We start from the raw sequence: 25,963 nt of genomic DNA on the forward strand, positions 1-25,963 counted from the left end.
GGAAAGAGCCACATAAGTCAAGGATTTCGGGCAGCCTCTAGTTGCTGAGAGCAAACCTTCTTGGCAGCCAGCAAGGAAACAGGGACCTCAGTCTTACAGCTGCGAGGAACTGAATCAGGCAACTCCAGAAGGAGCTTGGAAGCAGATTTTTCTCCAGAGCCACCAGATAAGAGCTCAGTCTGACTGACCACTTGACTTCACGCTCATGGAACCCTCAGCAGAAAACCCAGCCATACTGCACCTTACGACCTACAGCACTGTGAGCTCCTAAATGCCTGTTTTTTGAGACCCTGAGTTGGTGGTAATTTGTTATACAACAATAGTAAGTGAAAGCTATATTCCAATTATTTGTGATTAAACTGCATAAAAGATCCAAGTTTGGGGATAATAATGAGTCTGACCACATGAGTTTGTCTGCAAGATGGAACTGGAATAAAAGACAGGAAAGTTGACTTTTACATCCACCATCAGAGAGTCAGCTGTACTAGCTCTAAGACTAGGAGAATATCATGTAGCCCTGAGCTTAGCAGGACAATTTCCACTACACCAAGACAACTTTTTATGAAAGGGTAAAAAGGAGAATAGTGGAGAATTACAGACTACTGCAAATCCAATTAAATTTTAATTTTATAGTACCCTGGATTTCTAAATATGATTAACTTGATTCAAAGACATAGAAAAGGAGAACTGGGGTGGAAATAGTTGCATAGAACTTACAATCCCTCTTTCTCTTTTTCTCCAAATAAATTGGGGGAAAACCCCTAACTTCCTTGAATATTGTATAGCAGGAATTTAATCATTTCTTCAGGATGTCAAATTATGTGTGAAAATAATTCTGAGTACAACAAATTCAACACTTATTTCACTGAATCTCAAAGCCTATGGTTCCCTAAATTAAGAACCTGTTCTCTAATCAACAAAATCAGTTTAGTGGCTACTATTGGTTTGTAACCTAAGATTGTTTAATGGGTAATGAAAATTTTACCTTTTGTTATTAGAAGTATTAGATAACTCTGCAATGACCTATATGGGAATAGAATCTAAAAAAGGAGTGGATATATGTATATGTATAACTGATTCACTTTGCTGTACAGCAGAAACTAACACAACATTGTAAAGCAACTATACACTAATAAAAATTAATTAAAATAAAATAAAATGGCCACTGGGCCAATGTAAACACACACACACACATACAAAAAGAAGTATTAGATGTAAAAAGGATTTACAATTTTTAAAATATTATATAATTTGAAACAAATATGACACAGCGTTATTTATAAAACAAAAGATGCTACATAGATATTTATAGCAAGGTACAAAGTAATAATTCAAGAATAAAGTCTCACTAAAATATTCTTCAAATTTTAAGTTGTAAATGAATATGTATTCATTACTTGAAGTATAATATATAACTTTCTATTAATGGTAGAAAAACTATTTATCCTCAGTGAATATTATGTAATTAGCTTTTCTCCTGTTGCATCTGTCAGATATTATACAACTAAGCAGACTTTGTTAATGGGTAAGAGATTTTTAAAAATCCAAAATACATTGATGATATTCTGAAAGAATAATTAAGGGCACTGGATCTAAATCCATTAGCTAAATGTAAAAATGCTTCAGAAATCATGGAAATAATGTCATAACAAAATTGTGCTGTTGAATATTCTTTCTCAAATTTACTATCTGATTTACCACGGAAAATGGCTTGTTTGAAATTACAAGTTACTTTATCATGCAAATTGGTCTCAAAATTTTTCTAAAGTTGGTATGAATTATGTCTCTGGTTTCAAAGATGCAAAATCTGAGGCTGAAATGACTTGCACAACCATAACTGTTTTAAGTTTCACATTGTCTTACATGAAGCTGTCACCTCACTTTCTGAGCTATGATATTATTTGCATTTTACAGACAGGAAAGTGAGAGAAAGACATTGTTTAAACCATACTACGTCTTCCTGATGTAGCACCACTGCAGAGGATTGCCTCCTACACACACAAGTGAGTAGTTTTAAAAAGTGAATAAAGACAATAATTTTCCTAACATAAAGCATATTGCTGCATACTCTAAGTCAAGCCCAGATTAATCATACAGATATCTTCTAAGCGTCTGATTCCATATTTCTCAGTGAACAGATAGCTGTCATAGGGCAATAGGTTATAAACAAGTCCTGATTGCGGAGTGATTGCTTTTCCATGGCTTTCTTAAGCCACATAGAATGATTCTTATTGGAGATATCTTAGATGTTGCAAAATTTCAATTGACCTTGACTCAAGTATTACAAACATCAAGTCTAACTCTGGGAGTTCCCTATTATTTTGAGATCACAGCTCCATAAATCCCCTCCATCCAAAGGTCTTAACCCATGGTCTCTCCTGCTGATCTCTGAGAGCTGTCCATTCACAGCCCATCCATCTCTGTCAGTGAAGGTGCATCCAGCCTTGGGCATTTCTCCCCTTCATCTTATCCTACATAAAACCAACTTTTCGTATTCCATTTCTGTGAGTCTTCCCTGAGTGACTAGCACTAGTGCTCAGATATTATAAGACAATTAACAAATGATCATGGATTAACTGTGACTGTCACAGGAACCAACGCGTGTGTCCATAGGAGCTTCTGTTCAAGAAACTGAAACGTCTTCAAACTAAGAGATTACAGCTAGATGAATGAAAGAATAAATACACAAATGGATAAGATGCCTTAACCCAAATAAATGATTATCACTCTGGGAACTTCTGGTGGGTATTTCAGGAGAAACCAAGCCTGTGCTCACTCTCACATCGCACCAAGTGTGTGCTCATCCAAGCATTTAGCCATTTCTTCAGGGAATCAAAATGAAAATGTTCAAGATACCACACTGTACACATGTGCTGTTTCTACACTTACCGATGCTTTTGCTTCTAGCTTTAAGGACATGCTATATTTACAGGTGGCTGTTTTTCATAAGGACGCCTTCATCTTTTCCCAAATTCTCTCAGATGTTTACTTTACATATAGATAAATACGACAACTCCAAATAGGAGTAAAACAGAATAAAACAATGTTTTTAACATTGTTATAGGGAATATAACAGGTTATAGGGAATTTAGAAATAATATTGGTCTCAATACGGGCATCGCTTTTCTGACATCGAGTAGAATGGGAACTTCACATAGCACTATCTTCATTCATCTTTCTAAGGGATTTTATTTATATTTTCCTCACTACAGACAGCACTCATATTTACTTTATTAAAATTTCTATAAACTGTTTCTTTTTCATCTGCTTAGAAAATTAAGGAAAATTTATTAGCTGATTCTATGTAAATTGCTTTAGTTCAGTTTTCATTGAGGATAAATGTGTTTTGAATATCTGTTATGACAATTATATATAGCTACATTTTCAACCCTAATGCATTTTTAATAACTTCCTTCAGCAACTAGTGATTTGAATTTCAAATTTCTTTCTACTGAGAAGTAAAAAAAAAGTATATACCATTTTATAGCAGTTTCATATAAAAAACTGATTTATGCAGTAAGATCTCTCTCACAGTAAACATATCAAATGTCTAAATGAGATCAGTAATACTCATAAGCTTTATAATATGTACATTTCAGCTAGAGTATAGCATTAAGTTAAAGTTGGTAAAAAAAATAATTGTATCCTTAGATTATTTTGCAGAAGTGCCTCACTTAGGTTGGAAACATTTTGTTCATTTGATTGATTATTTTAATTTATTGCTATTGAGCACTACAGCAGATTTTAGGGCATATCAAAATAACCGACTAATCAGAAATTTAAAGTGTTTAAACATCAACAAATAGGACAATTTGGGAAATCCATGATGGTCTACGTCTTTAAGCCATCTTGAACATGAAGTATTATTTTTCCAATTCTGGAGATCCAATATTTGGACTGAGCATTAATTGTTCAAGGGAAAACAAAGATTTTAAATATGCCAGCCTTTTTCATAAAGAGATCTTTCTTTATTGACCTGATCATCAGAGGGAACTATGAGAAATTTAGAGCTTTGCCATGTTCACATCTGAAAAAAAGGATTCATAATTCTATAAATGGAAAAAGCCATGGGAAGTGATAGTTCAGTCTTTGATTTTGAAGAAGCGAAAGTATATTTCAGGATAAAAATGTCACGAACATCTGTGATTGTTTTTATTGCCTTGATGGCTGGTTGTCCAGGCCTTGGACAGACTAACCCCATCTGACCGCTGGGGTGGCCTTCTGGACACTAGCTACACCCACCCGCCCCGTCATAGGGAGGGGCAGCCCCAGAGAAGTGCAGGACTCACACAGTCTCCAAAGTTCTGTCTTCTCTCTTCTTCAGACTCTTTGCAAATGTCAGTATTTTTAATAACTTTATGGTAAAATTAACAATTACCTCTTTAGAATTATTACATTTTTCAGCTAGGAGTATATTTAAAAAGTCTTGATAATTACTATACATTCTATAAATTTTACTGGTTAGGATTTTCATGTTTATTCTACTAGCATTTCCTCATTTAAATGGGACTTTTCATAATTTTCTATCATTCCTTGAATTAGCTGGTGTTTTTTTCAGTCAAGTATCAACTTTTCGATTTGTAACTCTCAATAAATTTATAATTGAAATACCTATGAAATATCTTGGATGTCACCATAAGGCTGGAACTAAGGTCAGTGTCTTTTATAGAAGACGGTTTCATTTTACACTGATCAGGCTTTGACAGAGAAGTGTTGACATACATCCACCTTCACATTACTTCTGTTCAGTAGATTTCCTGGGCAGTTTCGCTACAAACTGGCTGTACTTTGAATTGTTTAATGAAATATATACGTGAATACACCATATACGTAAATACTTCAAAATCTAACATGCCAAGAATCACCTTTTTCTCACCTAGTCTCGATGAACAGCACGACCATTCATCCCTCACCCAGTCCTGAAAAGATACCGTCTTATTCCTCTCTCTTCCATTTCCCCGATATCCAATCAGTTACTAAGTCTTAATTCTACTGACTGTACCTAGAAAATATCACCCAAATCTGTCTCCTCTCCATTCACTTCACCCTTCTCCATTTAGGACCCTGTTGTCTATTATGGGGAAGTGGAAATAATGATACTATAATATTTAATTATATTGTTTTTCTGTATATAGTCTATTATCCCATCCATTTGATGTGATGTCACGCAAATAATTTTTTTCTGAATACATATTTGAAGATATGAAAAACCATTTAAAACCCTTCACAACTGCTCTATTGCTTACAGGATAGAGGTTAAACTCACGAGGAAGGTATTTATGACCCTTCACTTGCCTCACCCACTTCCTTTGTGCTTATTTTCCACCACTACAGCCCTCCTTTCAGAGTTTGCCAACACTAGATTCCTCAAATTTTCTTCAACTCACCATGCAGTGTAGCTTCGGTACTTGTAATCACCCTTTTTCTTCCTCATGGAATGCACCCCTCTCCATTATTTTGTTTTGTCAAAACAGAGTAATCTTAAGAAGCCCTTTGGCAAGTCCTGATTTCCAAAGGTAGACAAGTGTTCCCTTTTACTTTTATTACTGCACTTCATCATATTTCACTGTAGTTAGCTATTTATAACCTAGCTTTCTTGTATTGTAAAATCTTAAAACAATAATGATAATAACTCTTAATATTTTTTGACTGCTCTAGACAGTCTTTAAAGAGTTCACATTAGTATCTTATTTATACCTCATAACACTATTGGAGGAGTAGGGCAATTACTGTCACTATTGGAAACATAAGAAGAGAATCTCATCTCTTCATCTTCTGAGCCTCAGTGTCTATCTAGTCACTAGATATCACAGTTTCACAAAACTATATATTATATTATATTAATTATATTATTAAAATAGTATTTTCTCTGTTCTCTTGAATTGGGTTTGACAGTCATTTCCCAATATTCAGGGCAGGGCTCTTTTCCTTTGTAGCATAGTAGAAATTACTCTCAGTGGCAAGATGCACCTGTATGTTACTTATGGCACCCAGTGAAAGCAAATATTTACATGGAAAGTTTTTCCTTTAATTTGAGCGACATCAGAGTTGCCCAATGGTAATATAATTTTGGTGGCTAGGTAGAACTTTATCATGTGTGAGTGATAAAGCGTGGCAGTATTGAATAATAGAAGAGATGATAAAAGAGAATTTGAATAATGCTAGCTGTACATTCTAAGAAAATAAAGAAGCAAAAATCAGTGTCATAGAGCTAGTTAAGAAGAAAAGTAGTGAGGTTGACACAGATATTTTGGTCTGAATGCCGAAGAGACATTTCAATTTTAACATATACAAAGTAAAAGCGTGTGATTTTTTTTTTACCCAGAGCCTATAATAAGACAGCCAGTGAAGCATTAGGCAAAACTTGGTAAAATAGTATCAAAATAAGAGAAGAAAACATTTACATATTTTCTTGAAAACAACCATTAAGATTTCTTATTACTGATGAATCATGACCAAATTATTCTTCCTTAGCAGAATTGGTCTAACTTCATGGTTTTAATTCACAATCACTGAGGAAAAAAATAAGATAAAATTCCTGAAAGGAAATTTAAATCACTAGGAAACAGAATTAGCCTCCCAACTGCTGGGAATAATAAGTTGTAATAATAAAAACCTTGAATCCCCAAAACATTGCCATGAGAAAAGTAAATTTTAGCTGTCACACACACTGAATCTAGTTATTAAAGTGCTTTAGGAAGTTTCAAGTTACAGTCAGTGATATCTGTTTAGTTATTTATTAAAAGATGAACTATTCCTATTCTCACTGCACTGCACAGGATCTTTCATGACTTAATTTTCACAGACTGGAGAGAGAGCTTACACACATAAAGTGTGTATGTTTTGAAAGTGTTAGTCATAGTTTCTAACATTAATTTTTATTTAACCTACTTATATCTGCAGTCATTCTTTTCCTTCTTTTTTTGTTAAAATGAATGCTCTCTGGTTCTGTTAAAGACAAAACCCTATTATACACAAGAACCTTTTAATCATCACAGTTTCTGTCTACTAGATTGTTCCCTTTGGCATACAGGTGTGTTACAATACATGTCGTATTTAAAAAACATATCTGCTATATATATTGGCTCAATTTTACAGTGAAACGTCTTGAAAAAAATTGCCTGAGTTGCTATCTGTTCCTTACCCCTCAATCTCGTGTAAGCTACTCCAGGTGAAATAAGTCCCCATGTTTCACTGAAATAGCTCTTGGCAAAGCCACCAAGGACCTCCATGTTGTTAGTCCAGTGGTTCCTTTTCTGTCACCTTTCTCAGTCTCTCAAACTAGACACAGATGCCCATTTGTTCACATTTTTTAGCACAGTTTTCTCTTAGTTTCCAATGGTTTACCCTTAGTGTTATTTTTCTCATCTTACTGCCTGCTGTTCTGATTTCTGTTCTGGCTCCTCCAGCTCTGCTAATCCTCTAAGTGTTGGAGTGTTATCTCCTTTTTCTTCATTCTTTCCCAAGGACATTTTATCCAGTGCTACAGAATAAAGTGCTATCAATATGCCAATGACAGTCAGATAAATAATTTTATCAGTGACATTTCCCCCACCCCAGCCCACATTTGTTTATCTAATTGACTACTTGACATTTTAGTTTGAATGCCTAATAGACATTTCAAATTTAACATATGCTAAGTGAAACCTTGTGACTTTTACTCAAAGCCTGCTCTTCTGTCTTTCCCATCTTCATGAACTGCGCCATCCTTATCTCTGTTGCTCAAGTCCATGAGTCCTACCTTTCACTTACACTCAACATTTAATCCATAGGTACATCCTGTCCATTTTCACAAACTATATCCAAAATGTGTCCTTTGACCTCCAACTTCAATACTAACACATTCATTGGAGTTACTGCCACATCTAGGCCAGACGAATAACACCTAACATTTTCTAAACTAACCATACACCAAGTAAGTAGTTATATGCTTAGCTATAAATTTTCCTTTGTTAATAACAACTAATTATATTTAATCTCATTGTATGTCTACAGTACCATTCATTCCTTACAACAGCTCTCTGTGGTAGGCACTATTAAAATCTTAATCTGTCAGAGGAGAAAAATTAGGTACATAGAGGTTAAATAACTTATGCAATTTCACACAGCTGTTAAATATGGAAGCTGGATTCCAGAGCCTACACTCTTACCCACTGTGTAATGCGGTTAAGATTCTTTTTTATTTCAACTTTATTACTGCCATGTCATTGACCCATAACATTGTGTAAATTTAAGGTGTACAACATAATGTTTGGATACACATTTATTGTGAAATGATTACCGCAATAAGGTTAGTTAATATGTCCATCACCATTGGTCAAAGGGTAAGATGAATAAATTCTGAGGAGCTAATGTACAGCATGGTGATTACAGTTAACAGTGCTGTATTATATACTTGAAAGTTGCTAAGAGAGTAGATTGTAAATATTGTCACCACACAGACTCAAAAGGGGTTAAGATTCTTGATCTTTCTCAACAGGATGATCTTTTTCCTTGTTAACTTTATTGAAGAATGATTTATACACAGTAAGTTACCACCATTTAAAGTGAACAACTGAATGAATTTTGACCGTTGCATGTACCTTTTAAAACACCACCACAATAAGAATAAAGAGCGCTTCCATCACCCCCCTGAACACCTTAGGTCCTTTTGCAGGCCAACCTTCCATCTATTCCTCCCTCAAAATAGGCATCCAAGGGGCTTCCCTGGTGGCGCAGTGGTTGAGAGTCCGCCTGCTGATGCAGAGAACACGGGTTCGTGCCCCGGTGCGGGAAGATCCCACATGCAGCGGAGCGGCTGGGCCCGTGAGCCATGGCCGCTGGGCCTGTGCGTCCGGAGCCTATGCTCTGCGGCAGGAGAGGCTGCGGTGGTGCGAGGCCCGCGTAACCGCAAAAAAAAAAAATTTAAGCGGGTCATCAAAATGTAGCCCCATTTTACAAATGTGATACCTCTGAGCCTCACTTTTCTTATTTGTAAAATGAGGATAAGAATTCCAACCTCACTGTACTTTGTTAACGTTAAATAACTGTACTTTACAAGATCTGAAACAGACCTTGGTCTATGATGCTCAAAGTCCTTGACAGAGCTACTGAAAAGTGTATCCCTTGGAAAAGGAATATGTATCTTTGCAGCCCTTTTGAATTGGGGTCCCATAAGCAAAGAAAGCCTTATGTGAGTAATGCTTCAGTGACCATGGGAGTGTAGATAACTCTACTGGAATCCTGATTTTAATTTCTTTGAATATGTACTCAGAAGTGAAACTGCTGGATCCTATGTAGCTCTGTGTTTAATTTCTTGAGGAACCTCCATACTGTTTTCCACAGTGGCTGCACTGACTTCCCTGCCCACCAAAGTGCACTGGGTTCCCTTTTTTCCACATCTTTGCCAACACTTGTTATCTCTTGCCTTTCTGATGTTAGCCATTCGAACATGTGTGAGGTGATGTCTCACTGGGGCTTTGATTTGCACTTCCCTGATGATTAGTGATGTTGAGCACCTTTTCCTGTACCTGTTGGCCATCTGTATGTCTTCTTTGGAAAATATCTATTTAAGTCCTCTGCCCATTTCTAAGAGTGTTGTTGGCTTTTTTGCTGTTGAGGTGTATAAATTGTTTAAATATTTTGGTTATTGACTCCTTATCGGATACAAGATTGGCAAATATTTTCTCCCATTTCATAGGTTGCCTTTTTATTTTGTGGATGGTTTCTTTTGCTGTGCAGAAGTTTTTTTAGTTTGAAAATATAAATGTTGATTATTTTGCAGTTGCACATTAGTGTTCTCTGTGAAATGAGGTTTATTTTATATCAGCTATATTTGCCCACAGGACACCTTAATTACTAGGAGCCAAGCAGCTTGAACACTCCATTGACTCTGGAAACAAACAGCAAGTGCAAACTTCTCTACCTTTGCTTTTGAGCTCAAAGTGAGCCACCTTGTCCAAATTTTAGAAAATCATTACTGAGAAGATAAAGTTCAGCAACAATTCAATGAAATTTCATTTTGTATCTCCAGTAAGAGAACACTTGGCTACATTCCCATCCAAAAAGTGCCATTATCTGTTTTGATTCTCAAGGTGATATACCTAGTTACAGCTCCTTTTTAAATGATAATAAAACTGCCCAGAATACAAAATAAATGAAGTCCCAAATACAGCCTCTAGGAAGAGGTTTCAGTTATTATGCTCTCTGATGACAGGTTAATTTCAGTACCTGGATAGAAAGTGAAGGGGGAACCGAAAAATTGCTTTTAAAAATAGCTTAACACCTGAGGCATTTGGGTATCTGACTCATTTAGGATTCAGAATCAGTGGTGAAGGAAATAATCATTTTGCTACACAATTAGAATCTGTAACATATTTGGTACGTTTTTCAATTAAAAATATCAAGACTAATATGAAATATATCAAGATGAAGCAGTAAAAGGAAGGAAAAGGAAAATTAGCGTCAATACCTGCAAGTCTAGTATGTACTATGCGCAGGGGGTACAGCAATGGGTAAGAACCAACGTCAGACTAGCGTAGCCTGGCACAGAAGCGGGCAGTCAATAAATCTTTGCTGAATTGTTAAATAAGTTTATATTCAGAACTGCACTATCAGGGTTTTGATTGACACATAGAGGAGTATTGGCACTGCTGTCTTGGAGGCACTTTGTAATTTACCTCTTCATAATTAGCTTTAGCATTATCAACTGAATTGCAATACAAAGGCTGTAATAGGTGATATATCAGCTAGAGAATGTCTTAATATCTTACCTAGGGCTTCCCTGGTGGCACAGTGGTTGAGAGTCCGCCTGCCGATGAAGGGGACACGGGTTCGTGCCCCGGTAATGAGCACTTACTACGTGCCAGGCATCATTCTATATCAAAGGTTGGCTAACATTTTCTACAAAAGTCCAGATAGCAAATATTTTAGGCTTTGTGAGCTGTATGATCTCTGTCACTACTACCCAACTCTGCTTTTGTAAAAAAAAAAAAAAAAAAAAAAGGCAACCAAGGAAATGATTTTTTTTTCTATAAATTAAGAATTTTGTTACTACAAATACAAGGGTGAAATTATACAATATGTATTATTTTGGGTCTTCTTTCAGTCAGCATTATGATTCTGAGATTCATCTGTTATTATGTGTTATGTGTATCAGTAGGTCTTTCCTTTCCATCATTGGTTTTCCATTGACGGATGTACCACAATTAGTTTATTCATTCTTCTGCTTGGGTTGTTTCCACTTTTAGGCTATTCTGAATAAAGTTACTATGAACATTTTCGTACATATATTTATTTGGACATGGCTATTCATTTGCGGGGAAGGGGAGTAGATTTCTAGAAGTGGAATGGCTGGACAGATGTATGTTTACTCTTTTAAAGAAACTGCCAACTGTTTTACAAAGTGCTTATAAAATTTTACGTGTCCATCAGTAATGTATGAGTTCTACAATTCTGGTTAATTTCAATCTTTATAATTTTAGCCATTCTAATGGATGGAGAGTGTTACTTTGAATTTAAATCTTGCAGATCACTGATGATGTTGAGCATCTTTTCATGTTCTCGTTTGCTGTTCATATATCTTATTTTGGAAAATATCTGTTCACATCTTTTGTTAAACCTAAAATACTGGGTTTTTATCCTATTATTGAGTTCTAAGAATTCTTTAAGTATTCTGGATATGTGTTTCTGGTCAGAAAAATGTTTGCATGTATTTTCCCAGACTTACCTGTCTTTTTATTTTGTTAGCTAGATCACTTGAAGAGAAAAAGTTTTAAATTTCAATACAGCTCAATTTACCAATTTTTTCTTATGGTTTATACTTTTTGTGTGCTGAGAAATATTTGCTTATTACAAAGTGGAAAAGGTTTTCTTCTATACTTACTACGGGGAGTTTTATAGTTTTGGTGTTTAAATTTAGACCAATGATCTGCTCTGAGTTTATTATGTGTATAATGTGACGTAAGATCAATGTTCATTTATTTACATAGAGACATCTAGTTGTTCTAGCACCATTAGTTGGAGAAAGTTTCTTTTCCTATTGACTTGTCTTCATACCTTTGTCAAAATGCAACTGACCATATATGTATGAGTTCATTTCTGACCTCTCTATTCCCTTCCATTGATCTATATAAATATCCTTTTGCTAAAATCATAATATCATGATTTCTGTCACTTTATAGTAAGTCTTGAAATCTTATAAATTTCCAGTTTTGTTCTTCTTTATTAAAATTGCATTGGCTAATATAGGTTATGCAAATATCCATATAGAATTAGCTTGTCAATACCTACAAGAAAATATTCCTGGAATTTTGATAAGAATTATGTTACATATCGATTTAGGAAGAATTGACAACCTAACAATATTGAATTGGTATCAATCTAAGAATATTTTATTTCTTGCCATTTATTTGGGTCCTCTTTCATTCTCTCAGCTATGTTCCATAGTTTTCAGTGTAGAGACCGCACATGTGCTTTATAATTATTTGTTGGCACTACTGTAAATTGAGTTCTTTTTTAAAAAATTAATTTATCAAATGTTAACTGCTACTATTTAAAAATTCAAGTGTTCATAAAATGTCATTCACTAAATTCATTCGTTAGTTCTGGTATTTGTTTTGAAGATGATCATGCATTTTCAACAAGCGATTATGTCATTGAGCATAGAAACAGTTTTCTTTTTCTTTTCTGTAGGTATTTGTTAGATGCTGTTTTTCTGATTAAGGAAGTTCATTCTGTCCTTGATGTTCTGAGAGTTTTAAATCATAAATGGATGTTGAATTTTGTCTTTATATGCATACAGAAATGTCTTTCTGTATACATTTAAAGTATCCCATGATATATTTTCTCTTTAATTCTACATTATTACATTGGTCGATTTTCAAATGTTAAAACAACCTTGCATTTCTATTGTAAATCTTGCTTGATCATATGTTATCATTTTAACATACTGTTGAATTAGATTTGCTAATATTTTGTTTAAATGTTCTGATTTGTAGGGATATTAATCAGTCACTTTCACCTAGTGTCTTTGTCTAGTTTTGGTTTTCAGATAATATCAGTCTGATAAAGTGAGTTGGAAAGGGTTTCCTCCTTTTTATATTTTCCTTAAGTATTTATGTGGATTAATTTTTTCCCTTTAAATATGTTGTAGTATTAACAAGTGAAATGATATGGACCTGAAGTTTTCTTGGTGGGAAAGTTTTGAACTATAAGTTCAAAGTTTTTATTAGGTCTTCAGCTATTGAATAAGACTGGGTAGTTTGTATCTTTCAAGGAGTTTGTCTATTTCCTTTAAGCTGTCAAGTAGAATTTGTAGTGATAACCCCTCTACTCTTCCCAGCCTTTGATTTTTCTTATTATTTTTTTTCCTGATAAATTTGGTTAAGAGTTAATCAAGTGAGTGATTTTTTTTGTAAAAGAAACAGCTACTGACTTTACAAAATTTCCTGATTGCTATTTTGGTTTCTGTTTCATTGATATTTTCTCCTACATTTATTGTTTCTTTCTAATGTAAGAACTCATAGCTATACATTTCCCTATACTCACTGGTATAGCTATATTCCACGCATGCTGATATTTGTGTTTTTATTATCTTTGAGTTTAGAATATCTGCTAATAGCCTCTGTGACTACTACATTGCCTTGGAATTATTACCCCTTAGAATATGTTAATTACCAAATACTTAGCATTTACTATATAACATTGATTTCTAATTTAAATAATTTATGGTCAGAGAACACACTCTATGACCTCAACCCTTTTCAATTTATTAAGACTTGTTCATATTGAATCAAAATTATCTGCATATGTCTGTCTTTTCCTCTGGAATACAAGCTCTTTCAGGGCAAGGACTGTGCCTCGTGCATCTCCTCGTGCCCCCCAGTGCATCGTGTAAAGGAGACAGCTTACACTCATCTTTGTCTAAATTATTAACCCTTATAGGTGGTTAAAATACTGCTTATAATGTTGCCATTTTGCAAGTAAAAGATGGCTGAATCATAGGTACATGGACTCTAGGTGCGCTGTCTAGAGAGTGTCCGGCCAGGGTACAGCACTGACCAGCAGGCAGGCGTTCTGACCAGGAATCCACAGAATATATATACTATGCTCAGTCTTCCAAAATTTTACTCAAAAACTAAACGTTACAGACTTACATTTCACGACCTGGCAGTTTGTCATTAAGTCAGGCTTAAAATTATTGCCATGGTCATCATCGTCATACAAAATATCAATATGACTTCAGGCTGCAAATAATTTTTCATATAGTTAGAACCTGCATCACTGTGTTTGTTGTTATTTGATACTCTATCTTAAATAGTCTTCAAAAGAGACATGTAATATTACAATTTTAAAATCCACGTCCTCATGAGAAAATCAAACTCCTATGAGCTTGTAAGTGGCTGGGCAGGAACTTGAACTTGGATTCTCTATTAGTAAATCTATATTAAAACATAGAATACCTCATAGAGAGTTAAATAAATTCACATTTTAAGCCTTATGATATAGGTTCAAATCTAATACAGAAGACTGCTAGTTATTTGTGTAATAGGATTGGTTAGCACATTACTGCTGAATAATCTATTTTTAATAGACTTAACTTTTTAGAGCAGTTTTACGTTCACAGCAATATTGAGCAGAAAGCACACAGCTTTCCCTTACGCAACCTGCCCTCACAAATACATAGCCTCCCCCATTATCAACATCCCCACCAGATGGTACATTTGTTATAACTCATGAATCTACTTTGATACAACATAATCACCCAAAGTCCATATTTTACAGTAAGGTTCACTCTTGGTGTTGTACATTCTATGGCTTTGGACAGATTTACAATGACATACATCCACCATTACAGTATCATAAAGGGTAGTTTCACTGTCCTAAAAATCCTTGGTCCTATGCCTATTTATCCCTCCCACCCACCTCATCCCTGGCAAGCACTCTATTTTTAATAAAAGAAGAAATTAGCACTATACATCACATAAAATAAATTCCACAGACTCATTACATTAATCAGGGTAACTTACTCTATGTTACCAACAGTGAGGAATTAGAGTCTTTCCTGAGCTTATGTGGGCATTCTATCAAAAAAGCAATGCTGGGCTTCCCTGGTGGCGCAGTGGTTGAGAGTCCGCCTGCCGATGCAGGGGACATGGGTTCGTGCCCCGGTCCGGGAAGATCCTACATGCCGCGGAGCGGCTGGGCCCGTGAGCCATGGCCGCTGAGCCTGCGCGTCCGGAGCCTGTGCTCCGCAACGGGAGAGGCCACAACAGTGAGAAAATTTTAGGACTTCCCTGGCAGTCCAGTGGTTAGGACAAGGTGCTTTCACTGCTGGGGCCTGGGTTCAATCCCTGGTCAGTGAACTAAGATCCTGTAAGCTGTGTAGCGCAGCCCAAAAAAAAAAAAAAAAAAAGCAATGCTGTTCCACAATTCTGCATTCTGATCATGAATCCTCCACATTGCTATCAAATACTTAACTCTTTTTTGACATTATCACCAGAGATAACTTTCAGCAGCATATTTAGCATCATTCTAGGGCAATTTCTTACATACTTTTAATTCTTAGGAAATTGATATTTCATTCATAGGATTTATGTCACATCTCTACACATCAGCATACATGATGATTGTTCTTCTTAAGCTGTAAAGAGCAAATGCTTTGTAAGTTAACAGTGTCATTAACACTGCTAACACCAGCCTCAAAAGTTTTATCTCCAAAACATTGCCCATGCTTTAAATCAAAGTAAAAAATGAACAATTAACCTGAAAAGAGGGAAGATGCCTACTCAGCACCTTGGGAAGTGATCTGGTTGAGTTATGAGTCATCTCATTTTGCAAAGTAGCAATAAAAATGAGTCTTTCATTTTGCAGAGGTACCACTGGCATTTATAGCAGATGATTAAAATAAAGGAGAAAAACAACTTTTGCATTTTATCAGTGCAGGGACATTTTATCCTGGCCATGCATTTTTGCCTCTGCAGATTTCATCTATCAAAAGGAATGCCTCCACAGTTGTTGCCAAGGGTACAGTTATTCCCCAGAGATTCCAAAGACCATGACTTACCTTATGAAAGTTTCTGAAATATGCTGCCTTTTCATCTGGAAATTTTTCTAGCCTTCTGGGTCCTTTACTAGACGCCTTCTTAAAAACCAACCAGCAACGTCTGAAAATCTGAAAGTAAATAAAGTAATCCCATTATGTCTTTTGTACGTGAGTTTAGTAGCATCAGGGATTTATCTATTCAACTAATCCAGGGGGAATAAATTGTTTTACATGCACTTATCTTACAGAGAAAAAAAATTTGGGAAGTCAGAGGCATGTTATTCTTTAAAATTATAGCAAATTTTAAAAACAATATTAAATATAAACATAAATTTTATATGAAAAGATTTTATGCTATGACATTTTCAGTGCACTGGCTTCAACCCTCTTTAATCTAATTAAGTCATCTGGGTATCAACACCCTATAAAGTACTTATTCTCACCATCCTGGTAACAAACAATTCTGTTTTCCATGATAATGAAGTAACAATTTACTAAGATTAAGCACTTTCATAATGTTCAATATTCTATCTTTGGAAAAACATCGCACTTAAAAATTAACTTACAGTGTTCATTATAAAAAATGCTCATATACTACTTTAGAAAATGAAACAGATATGTTTTTATAATGGACACATCTGTCACGCCCTTGTATGCTTTTATAGCAACTACTATTTACTAAACACTTATTATGTGCAATACATTTTAAAATTTATAGACACATTTAATCCTCATACCTACTATATGAGGTAGGTTGTCTTCATTTTAGGACAAAGATAGTAAGACAGTAAGAGTGTCAGGATTTGAACACACATCTGTCTGAACACACATCTCTTCAGCTTTGTTTAAAAAAAAAGCAGGGCTATATATTACACAAACACAAGTCCTTCTTTCTGTACTCTGCCTGATTTTACAGGACTAATTCATGTTGGCTCTTACACTGTCACCTGATGCCCACCTTATCACCCTCCATCCACAGGTTTGTTTAAGTCAAATCAATAAAATGAGACTTTTTTTCAATAACTAAAGAGGTCTAGAAATGCAAATTTAATATTTCAAACTTTTATAGAAATGCATATTTTTGCTGGAGTTTACATTCTCTATAGCCAGAAACTAAGATCACTGTATTTCTGTTCTATTTCTTTTCTTTCTTTTTAATGTATTTATTTATTTTTAAATATCTTTATTGAAGTATAATTGCTTTACAATGTGTGTTAGTTTCTGCTTTATAAAAAAGTGAATCAGCTATACATATATATATATCCCCATATCTCCTCCCTCATGGGTCTCCCTCCCACCCTCGCTATCCCACCCCTCTAGGGGATCACAAAGCACCGAGCTGATCTCCCTGTGCTATGCGGCTGCTTCCCACTAGCTATCTATTTTACATTTGGTAGTGTATATGTGTCCATGCCACCCTCTCACTTTGTCCCAGCTTACACTTCCCCTTCCCCGTGTCCTCAAGTCCATTCTCTAGTAGGTCTACGTCTTTATTCCTGTCCTGCTCCTAGGTCCTTTAGACCATTTTTTTTGTTTAGATTCCATATATATGTGTTAGCATACGGTATTTATTTTTCTCTTTCTGACTTACTTCACTTTGTATGATAGACTCTAGGTCCATCCACCTCACTACAAATAGCTCAATTTCATTTCTTTATATGGCTGAGTAATATTCCATTGTATATATGTGGCACATCTTCTTTATCCATTCATCTGTTGATGGACACTTAGGTTGCTTCCATGAACTACCTACTGTAAATACAGCTGCAATGAACACTGCAGTACATGACTCTTTTTGAATTATGGTTTTCTCAGGCTATATGCCCAGTAGTGGGATTGCTGGGTTGTATGGTAGTTCTATTTTTAGTTTTTAAGGATCCTCCATACTGTTCTCCATAGTTGGTGTATCAATTTACATTCCCACCAAGTGCAAGAGGGTTCCCTTTTCTCCACACCCTCTCCAGCATTTCTTGTTTGTAGATTTTTTCATGATGCCCTTTCTGACCGGTGTGAGGTGATACCTCATTGTGGTTTTCACTTACATTTCTCTAATGATTAATGATGTTGAGCATCCTTTCATGTATTTATTGGCAATCTGTATATCTTCTTTGGAGAAATGTCTATTTAGGTCTTCTGCCCATTTTTGGATTGGGTTGTTTGTTTTTTTGATACTGAGCTGCATGAGCTGCTTGTAAATTTTGGAGATTAATCCTTTGTCAGTTTCTTCATTTGCAAATATGTTCTCCCAGTCTGAGGGTTGTCTTTTCGTCTTGTTTATGGTTTCCTGTGCTGTGCAAAAGGTTTTAAGTTTCATTAGGTTCCATTTGTTTATTTTTGTTTTAATTTCCATTTCTCTAGGAGGTGGATCAAAAAAGATCTTGCTGTGATTTATGTCATAGAGTGTTCTGCCTATGTTTTCCTCTAAGAGTTTTATAGTGTCCAGTCTTACACTTAGGTCTTTAATCCATTTTGAGTTTATTTTTGTATATGGTGTTATGGAGTGTTCTAATTTCATTCTTTAACATGTAGCTGTCCAGTTTTCCCAGCACCACTTATTGAAGAGGCTGTCTTTTCTCCATTGTATATTCTTGCCTCCTTTGTCACAGATTAGTTGACCATAGGTGCATGGGTTTATCTCTGGGTTTTGGGTGGTCATGTTTACATTGTCATTTGTTTCTAGGTATTTTTTGATTTCCTCTTTGATTTCTTCAGTGATCTCTTGGTTATTTAGTACTGTATTGTTTAGCCTCCATGTGTTTGTAATTTTTACAGATTTGTTCCTGTAATTGATATCTAGTCTCATAGCATTGTGGTTGAAAAAGATACTTGATATGATTTCAGTTTTCTTAAATTTAACAAGGTTTGATTTGTGATCCAAGATATGATCTATCCTGGAGAATGTTCCATGAGCACTAGAGAAGAAAGTGTATTCTGTTGTTTTTGGATGGAATGTCCTATAAATATCAATTAAGTCCACCTTGTTTAATGTATCATTTAAAGCTTGTGTTTCTTTATTTATTTTCATTTTGGATGATCTGTCCATTGTGAAAGTGGGGTGACAAAGTCCCCTACTATGATTGTGTTACTGTCAATTTCCCCCTTTATGGTTGTTAGCATTTGGCTTATGTATTGAGGTGCTCCTATGTTGGGTTCATAAATATTTACAATTGTCTATCTTCTTCTTGGATTGATCCCTTGATCATTAGGTAGTGTCCTTCTTTGTCTCTTGTAATAATCTTTATTTTAAAGTCTATTTTGTCTGATATGTGAATTGCTACTCCAGCTTTCTTTTGATTTCCATTTGCATGGAATATCATTTTCCACCCTCTCACTTTCGGCCTGTATGTGTCCCTATGTCTGAAGTGGGTCTCTTGTAGACAGCAAATATATGGGTCTTGTTTTAGTATCCATTCAGCCAGTTTATGTTTTTTGGTGGGAGCATTTAATCCATTTACGTTTAAGGTAATTATCGATATGTATGTTCCTATTCCCATTTTCTTAATTGTTTTGGGTTTGTTTTTGCAGGTCTTTTCCGTCTCTTGTGTTTCTTGCCTAGAGAAGTTCCTTTAGCATTTGTTGTAAAGCTGGTTTGGTGGTGCTGAATTCTCTTAGCTTTTGCTTGTCTGTAAAGATTTTAATTTCTCCACAGAATCTGAATGAGATCCTTGCTGGGTAGAGTAATCTTGGTTGTAGGTTTTTCCCTTTCATCCCTTTAAATATGTCCTGCCACTCCCTTCTGGCTTTCAGAGTTTCTGCTGAAAGATCAGCTGTTAACCTTGTGGGGATTCCCTTGTGTGTTATTTGTTGTTTTTCCCTTGCTGCTTTTAATATTTTTTCTTTGTATTTAATTTTTGATAGTTTGATTAATACGTGTCTTGGCGTATTTCTCCTTGGATTTATCTTGTATGAGACTCTCTGTGCTTCCTGGACTTGATTGACTATTTCCTTTCCCATATTAGGGAAGTTATCAACTATAATCTCTTCAAATATTTTCTCAGTCCCTTTCTTTTTCTTTTCCTCTTCTGGGACCCCTATATTTCGAATGTTGGTGCATTTAATGTTGTCCCAGAGGTCTCTGAGACTGTCCTCAATTCTTTTCATTCTTTTTTCTATATTCTGCTCTGCAGTAGTTATTTCCACTATTTTATCTTCTAGGTCACTTATCCATTCTTCTGCCTCAGTTATTCTGGTATTGATTCCTTCTAGAGAATTTTAAATTTCATGTATTGTGTTGTTCATCATTGTTTGTTTGCTCTTTAGTTCTTTTAGGTCCTCGTTAAACGTTCTTGTATTTTCTCCATTCTATTTCCACGATTTTGGATCATCTTTAACATCATTACTCTGAATTCTTTTTCAGGTAGACTGCCTATTTCCTCTTCATTTGTTAGGTCTGGTGGGTTTTTACCTTGCTCCTTCATCTGCTGTGTGTTTCTCTGTCTTCTCATTTTGCTTAACTTACTGTGTTTGGGGTCTCCTTTTCACAGCCTGCAGGTTTGTAGTTCCCATTGTTTTTGGTGTCTGCCCCCAGTGGCTAAGGTTGGTTCACTGGGTTGTGTAAGCTTCCCGGTGGAGGGGACTGGTGCCTGTGTTCTGGTGGATGAGCCTGGATCTTGTCTTTCTGGTGGGCAGGACTGCATCCGGTGGTGTGTTTTGGGGTGTCTGTGACCTTATTATGATTTTAGGCAGCCTCTCTGCTAATGGGTGGGGTTATATTCCTGTCTTGCTAGTTGTTTGGCAGGGGGTGTCCAGCACTGAAGCTTGCTGGTCATTGAGTGGAGGTGGCTCTTAGAGTTGAGATGGAGATCTCTGGGAGAGCTTTCACCATTTGATATTACATGGAGCCGGGAGGTCTCTGGTGGACCAATGTCCTGAACTCCGCTCTCCCACCTCAGAGGCACCAGCCTGACGCTCGGCTAGAGCACCAAGGCCCTGTCAGCCACACGGCTCAGAAGAAAAGGGAGAAAAAAAAGAAAGAAAGAAAAAAGTAAAATAAAATAAAGTTATTAAAATAAAAAGTAAAAAAATATTGAAAATTTAAAAAAAAATTAGAAGTAAAGGAGAAAGAAAGAAGAGAGCAACCAAACCAAAAAACAAATTCACCAACAATAACAAGCACTGAAAATGACCCTAAAAAATAATAATAATAAAGGACAAGAAAGAACCCCAGGAGAAATGGTAAAAGCAAAGCTATACAGACAAAATCACACAAAGTCCACTGCCTCAATTTTGGGATGATTCATTGTCTATTCAGGTGTTCCACAGATGCAGGTAAATCAAGTTGATTGTGGAGATTTAATCCGCTGCTCCTGAGGCTGCTGGGAGAGATTTCCCTTCCTCTTCTTTGTTCGCACAGCTCCTGGGGTTCAGCTTTGGATTTAGCCCCGCCTCTGCATGTAGGTCGCTGAGGGCATCTGTTTTTCACTCTTTTGGGAAGTCTGAGGTTGTGTGACAGCATTCAGTATGTGTTCTGTAGGCGTTGTTCCACGTGTAGATGTATTTCTGATGTATTTGTGGGGAGGAAGGTGATCTCCACGTCTTACTCCTCCGCTATCTTGAAGGTCTCTCTTCTGTTCTATTTCTTTAATTATATGTAAAGTTTATTTATACTGTTTTTTTAACTAATATAGGCCAGATACTATAATTCCTCTGGAGTGTGCACTATTATTCACTAGAAGACAGCATTTCTCCTGTTCAAAGGCACTCAGAACAATCACAGGAAGACCTCTCATCATAAAAGCAGAATAAACAGAATAACACTACAAGCACACAATTTCATATTACTCTTGCTACCTTTCCTAGCTCCATACTGGTAGCTTCGAAAAGCACATGAAGGACAGCCCTGAGCTTTCAGCACACGTGGATATACCTCTCTTTCTCTACCCAGGTAGAGACCCATCTCCTCTGTCACAAGATTTCTAACCACAGCCCTGGACATAAGGAGTTATGACTACTCCTTCAGATCTCCTGGTGTTCTCTCCACACACTTGTGTTCCACACACTGTGTTCTAGTTATTTATTTATTTTTTGACCCCTTACTGATCTCTACACTCAAGGTAAAACAACCTAAAAAAGGAAGTATAAATATTGATAATAATATGATATCAGCATATGGTTTGTTGGATTCCTCACCCCCAATGTGATGGTATTTGGAGATGGGGCTTTGGGAGGTAATTAGGGTTAGATGAAGTCATGAGGGTGGGGCCCTCAGGATGGAATTAGTGTCCTTATAAGAAAAGACACCAGAGAGCCTGCCTTCTCTCCATGATCTCAAAGAAAAAGAGGTCATGTGGACATACAGTGAGATGCTGGTCATCTTGCAAGCTGGGAAGAGGGCTCTCACCAGAACCTGACCATGCTGGACCTTGATCTTGGACTTCTAACCCCCAGAACTGTGAGAAAATAAATGTCTGTTTTTCAAGCCACTCAGCCTATGGCATTGCATTATGGCAGCCCACGCTGACTAAGAAAGATACTTTTTTATAGCAGAGCAGTAGTATTAACAGTAATATTGTGGAAGTGAAAAATAGTTACATGAATCTGAGTAGAAATGTGACAGATCCAAGGCAGATAAATAAACATATCATTTGCAAAGTATATAGATATTAATATTTATCTCCTGATTATTTATTAGTGGATTTGGAATTCTAGTTGAGGTAGGAAGACCCTCTTTGAATGCATTTGAGACCCAAAATCCTGGTAATATAGTTTCTGTTCTTTCCTACAGAAGAATAATTTTCCCTGTACCCTGTGCACTTTATTGCTCAGGAACCATGGTGATATTCAATGAAGCCTTGTAATATTCATGGAAATACACAAACATACTACCTGACTGCAATGTCTCAGCTTGTGTGACATTATTTTTTACTAAATAGTGAGATAAACATGAGTCAGAAAGCAAAAGTGTTTCCATTTAGGCACTTGATATTGCTATAGAATAAACCTGATAACGGATAATAAGGAAAAATAGACTTGGTATTTACGATAACATCTTATCTCTTTGCTATTACATTAACAAAGGCCACCACATATAGATAAAACTGAACAAAGGCCACCACATATAGATAAAACTGATTGTTAAAGACCTGATGTAACAGACTGATTACCAAGCCAAGGCCCTTAAGTTATTATTTTCTTGTTCTGGGATAATTTTAGATTTATAAAACACTGGCAAAAATGGTGCAGAGATTTCCCAAAAAAGATTTTACCCAGCTTCTCCTAATATTAACATCCTAGATAACCATGATACATTTTTCAAAACTAAGACTTAACATTAGTAAAATACTATTATCTAAACTACAGATTCTATTCAGAAATCACCAGTTTTTCCCACCAATGTCCTCTTCTGTTTTGGGATCCAATCCAGGTCACCACGCTGCATTCAGTGGTCCTGTCTCCTTATCTCCTCTGATCTTTGACAGTTTCTCAGACTTTTTTGCTTTCCATGACCTTGACAGTTTTGAAGACTACGGGCCAGGTATTTTGCACAAAGTTCCTCAATTTCTGTTTCAATTAAATTATTTTTGATATTTCAAAAGCCTAATGAAATCTCATAATACAGTTATTAAAACAAAATTATTGGGAAAAATAGTATGAATTATCATGACTGTGGACTAGTTATATTTTGATGTCTAGTTGAATTTTTTTAATTTAACTATTTAATAAATGCTAATAAATGCAGAGAGTTTTGTTTTCCGCCTTACTTTTTTTTTTTCAAAATAGTTTGCTTTGTGTTAGTAGTAAAAAGGGACCTGGTGCAGAGAATTTGGAAGTGTCTTTCTCTGTCAATGTGAAGTCAAATTCAGCATGAGTCAGCAGTCTGAAAGCAACCTTCGTACCAGAAGCATATAGTTAATAGGAGCACGAGGAAATCATCTCCCTGTTACTCTTTATCAAGTGGGATTTTAATAGTGTTAGTCTGCTTTAGGCCCTGGAACTGATGCCTTATATGAGTATGTTGGAGAATTCTGGAGATGAGCAGCAAAAATGACTGCTTGAGACCAGGAAATCACTCCTCTGAGAAGAAAAAATAAAGGAATAGGTTTTATTTTGCTTATAAATGAAAGATACAAATTTTTCGAGTGCCTGAAAGAGAACCACAGCAATTAAATTAGATATTTTAAATTAGGTATTTTTACTAATTTAATTTAAATTAGGTATTTTTACTTTTGTTCCAAGAGACAGGACATACATCAGTGCCCTTCTTTAGCAGTGTGTGGGAGGAGAGGGTGCAGTCTCTTCAGACACTGCTTGGCTCTTCAAGGGCACCTGAAGATGCAGGGACCATTTGGCTAGTTAGCAACGGAACTTATAGGTTGCAGGAAGATTCACCTTCTCCCGAGTCCTGTCCCTTCTCGGATGACACGCCTGCCTGTCCCATCACTGTTCAAGATGCTGCTTCACTCTCTCCTGAGGAAGTAACTGATTTCACCTTCTCATTCAAAGTTATCTCCTAAACATGCCAGTTGTCTCACCAAACAGGCTCCTGGGTACCCTTCAGAGTTTCCTTCGAGAAAATTCCACGTTGTTGCCAGGACTACAGAAATCCCCAGGATGCACAGCTGCTCCACACCTCAGTTTTACACTGAGGTGTAGCCAGCCAGACCGATCGCCATAGTTAAATACCCTCTTGATTCCCTTCCATCTGATGAAAACCTTTTACCTCATAGCAGTCCCTTTTCTTCAGTGTTTTCTCCTTTTCAAGGAGATTTTACACAAAGGGCATCCTTTTTCCATTTAAGACTCACTGTGATGTAGATGGTTTGATTGCTTTGCTTTAGTTCATAGCCATAATGATGTTATTTATCCAGCATCCATTCCCAAGATTTAACTTAACCAAAAGTCAGATTTAATGGGCCTGCTCCATCATAAGATGTTGACCTAATGAACTTTGTTCATGTAGGATTTTGGTTAAAAACTTGGGAGAACTTTTAATTATAGGAGTTGTCAAACCTGATGATCCACTGCACTAAAAGGAGTCACAGAAACTTCATTTCTAGAGACTTTAAAGAATATAGATGACAGTGGCATATCTGAAGCATCTTATGTTTGCGTTCCCCCTTTTTTTTTTTTAAAGATTTTTTTTTTATGTGGACCATTTTAAAAGTCTTTATTGAATTTGTTACAATGTTGCTTCTGTTTTATGTTTTGGGTTTTTGGCCGTGAGGCATGTGGGATCTTAGCTCCCCGACCAAGGATCAAACCCACACCCCCTGCATTGGAAGGTGAAGTCTTAACCACTGGACCACCAGGGAAGTCCCTGTGTTCCCTTCTGGAAGCAAGATACTGTATAAGTGATAACTGTATATAAGATGAACATATCAAGACAACAAATAAATAAACACATAAGCAAAGACCATTCAGGAATGGTTATTGCAGGCTTATGCTATGAGTAAATTCAATTACTTAGTCCTGAGGCCTTCTCCTCTCACACATTGTATATATGGTGCTATTGAAAGACACTCTGTGTTTCTGTAAAAAGTGCTTAATACACAGGATTAAGCTTAATGCACTGATGAATTTAGCTTTAGCTATCTTTTTCAATATAGATATGAACTTTCAACACTGGCTTATATTTAATTGCTGTCAAATATATACTGATACCAGAATCACTCTTATCTATTCCATTTGTTCAAAAAATATTTGAGAGCTCTTTGTTCTGTGGATACAGTAGTAAAAAAATGCAGATAATAATAATAATAATAACAACAACAAAAAGCACACAAACTTTCTGTCCTTGTGGAAAAAAAGTTCCTGCCTCTTGGAACATCTATTTCAATTGGGTAGACAGATGATGGCAAATAAATAAGTGTATTTGTAAATAGTATTTTTTTCAATGGTGTTACGTGCTATGGAGGGATGGTGAGGGAAGGCTCACCCAGGAGCCTACATTTCAGTATTAGACGAAGTGAGAGAATGAGTGGTACAGACATCTGGGGAAAG

General features: G+C 36.0%; 1 protein-coding gene across 1 annotated transcript in view; it reads right to left on the minus strand.

Annotated features, from left to right (window-relative positions):
- The window catches only part of DOK6 (docking protein 6), a 416,940-nt gene that overhangs the window by 264,188 nt on the left and 126,789 nt on the right, over positions 1–25,963 (minus strand). The window contains exon 2 of the mRNA XM_007460866.1: positions 16,046–16,153. Within this exon, the coding sequence (XP_007460928.1) occupies positions 16,046–16,153 (108 nt within the window). The remainder of the gene's footprint in view (positions 1–16,045; positions 16,154–25,963) is intronic.

This window comes from Lipotes vexillifer, unplaced genomic scaffold, assembly GCF_000442215.2.
Source record: "Lipotes vexillifer unplaced genomic scaffold, Lipotes_vexillifer_v1.1 scaffold564, whole genome shotgun sequence".
Taxonomy (NCBI): Eukaryota; Metazoa; Chordata; class Mammalia; order Artiodactyla; family Lipotidae; genus Lipotes; species Lipotes vexillifer.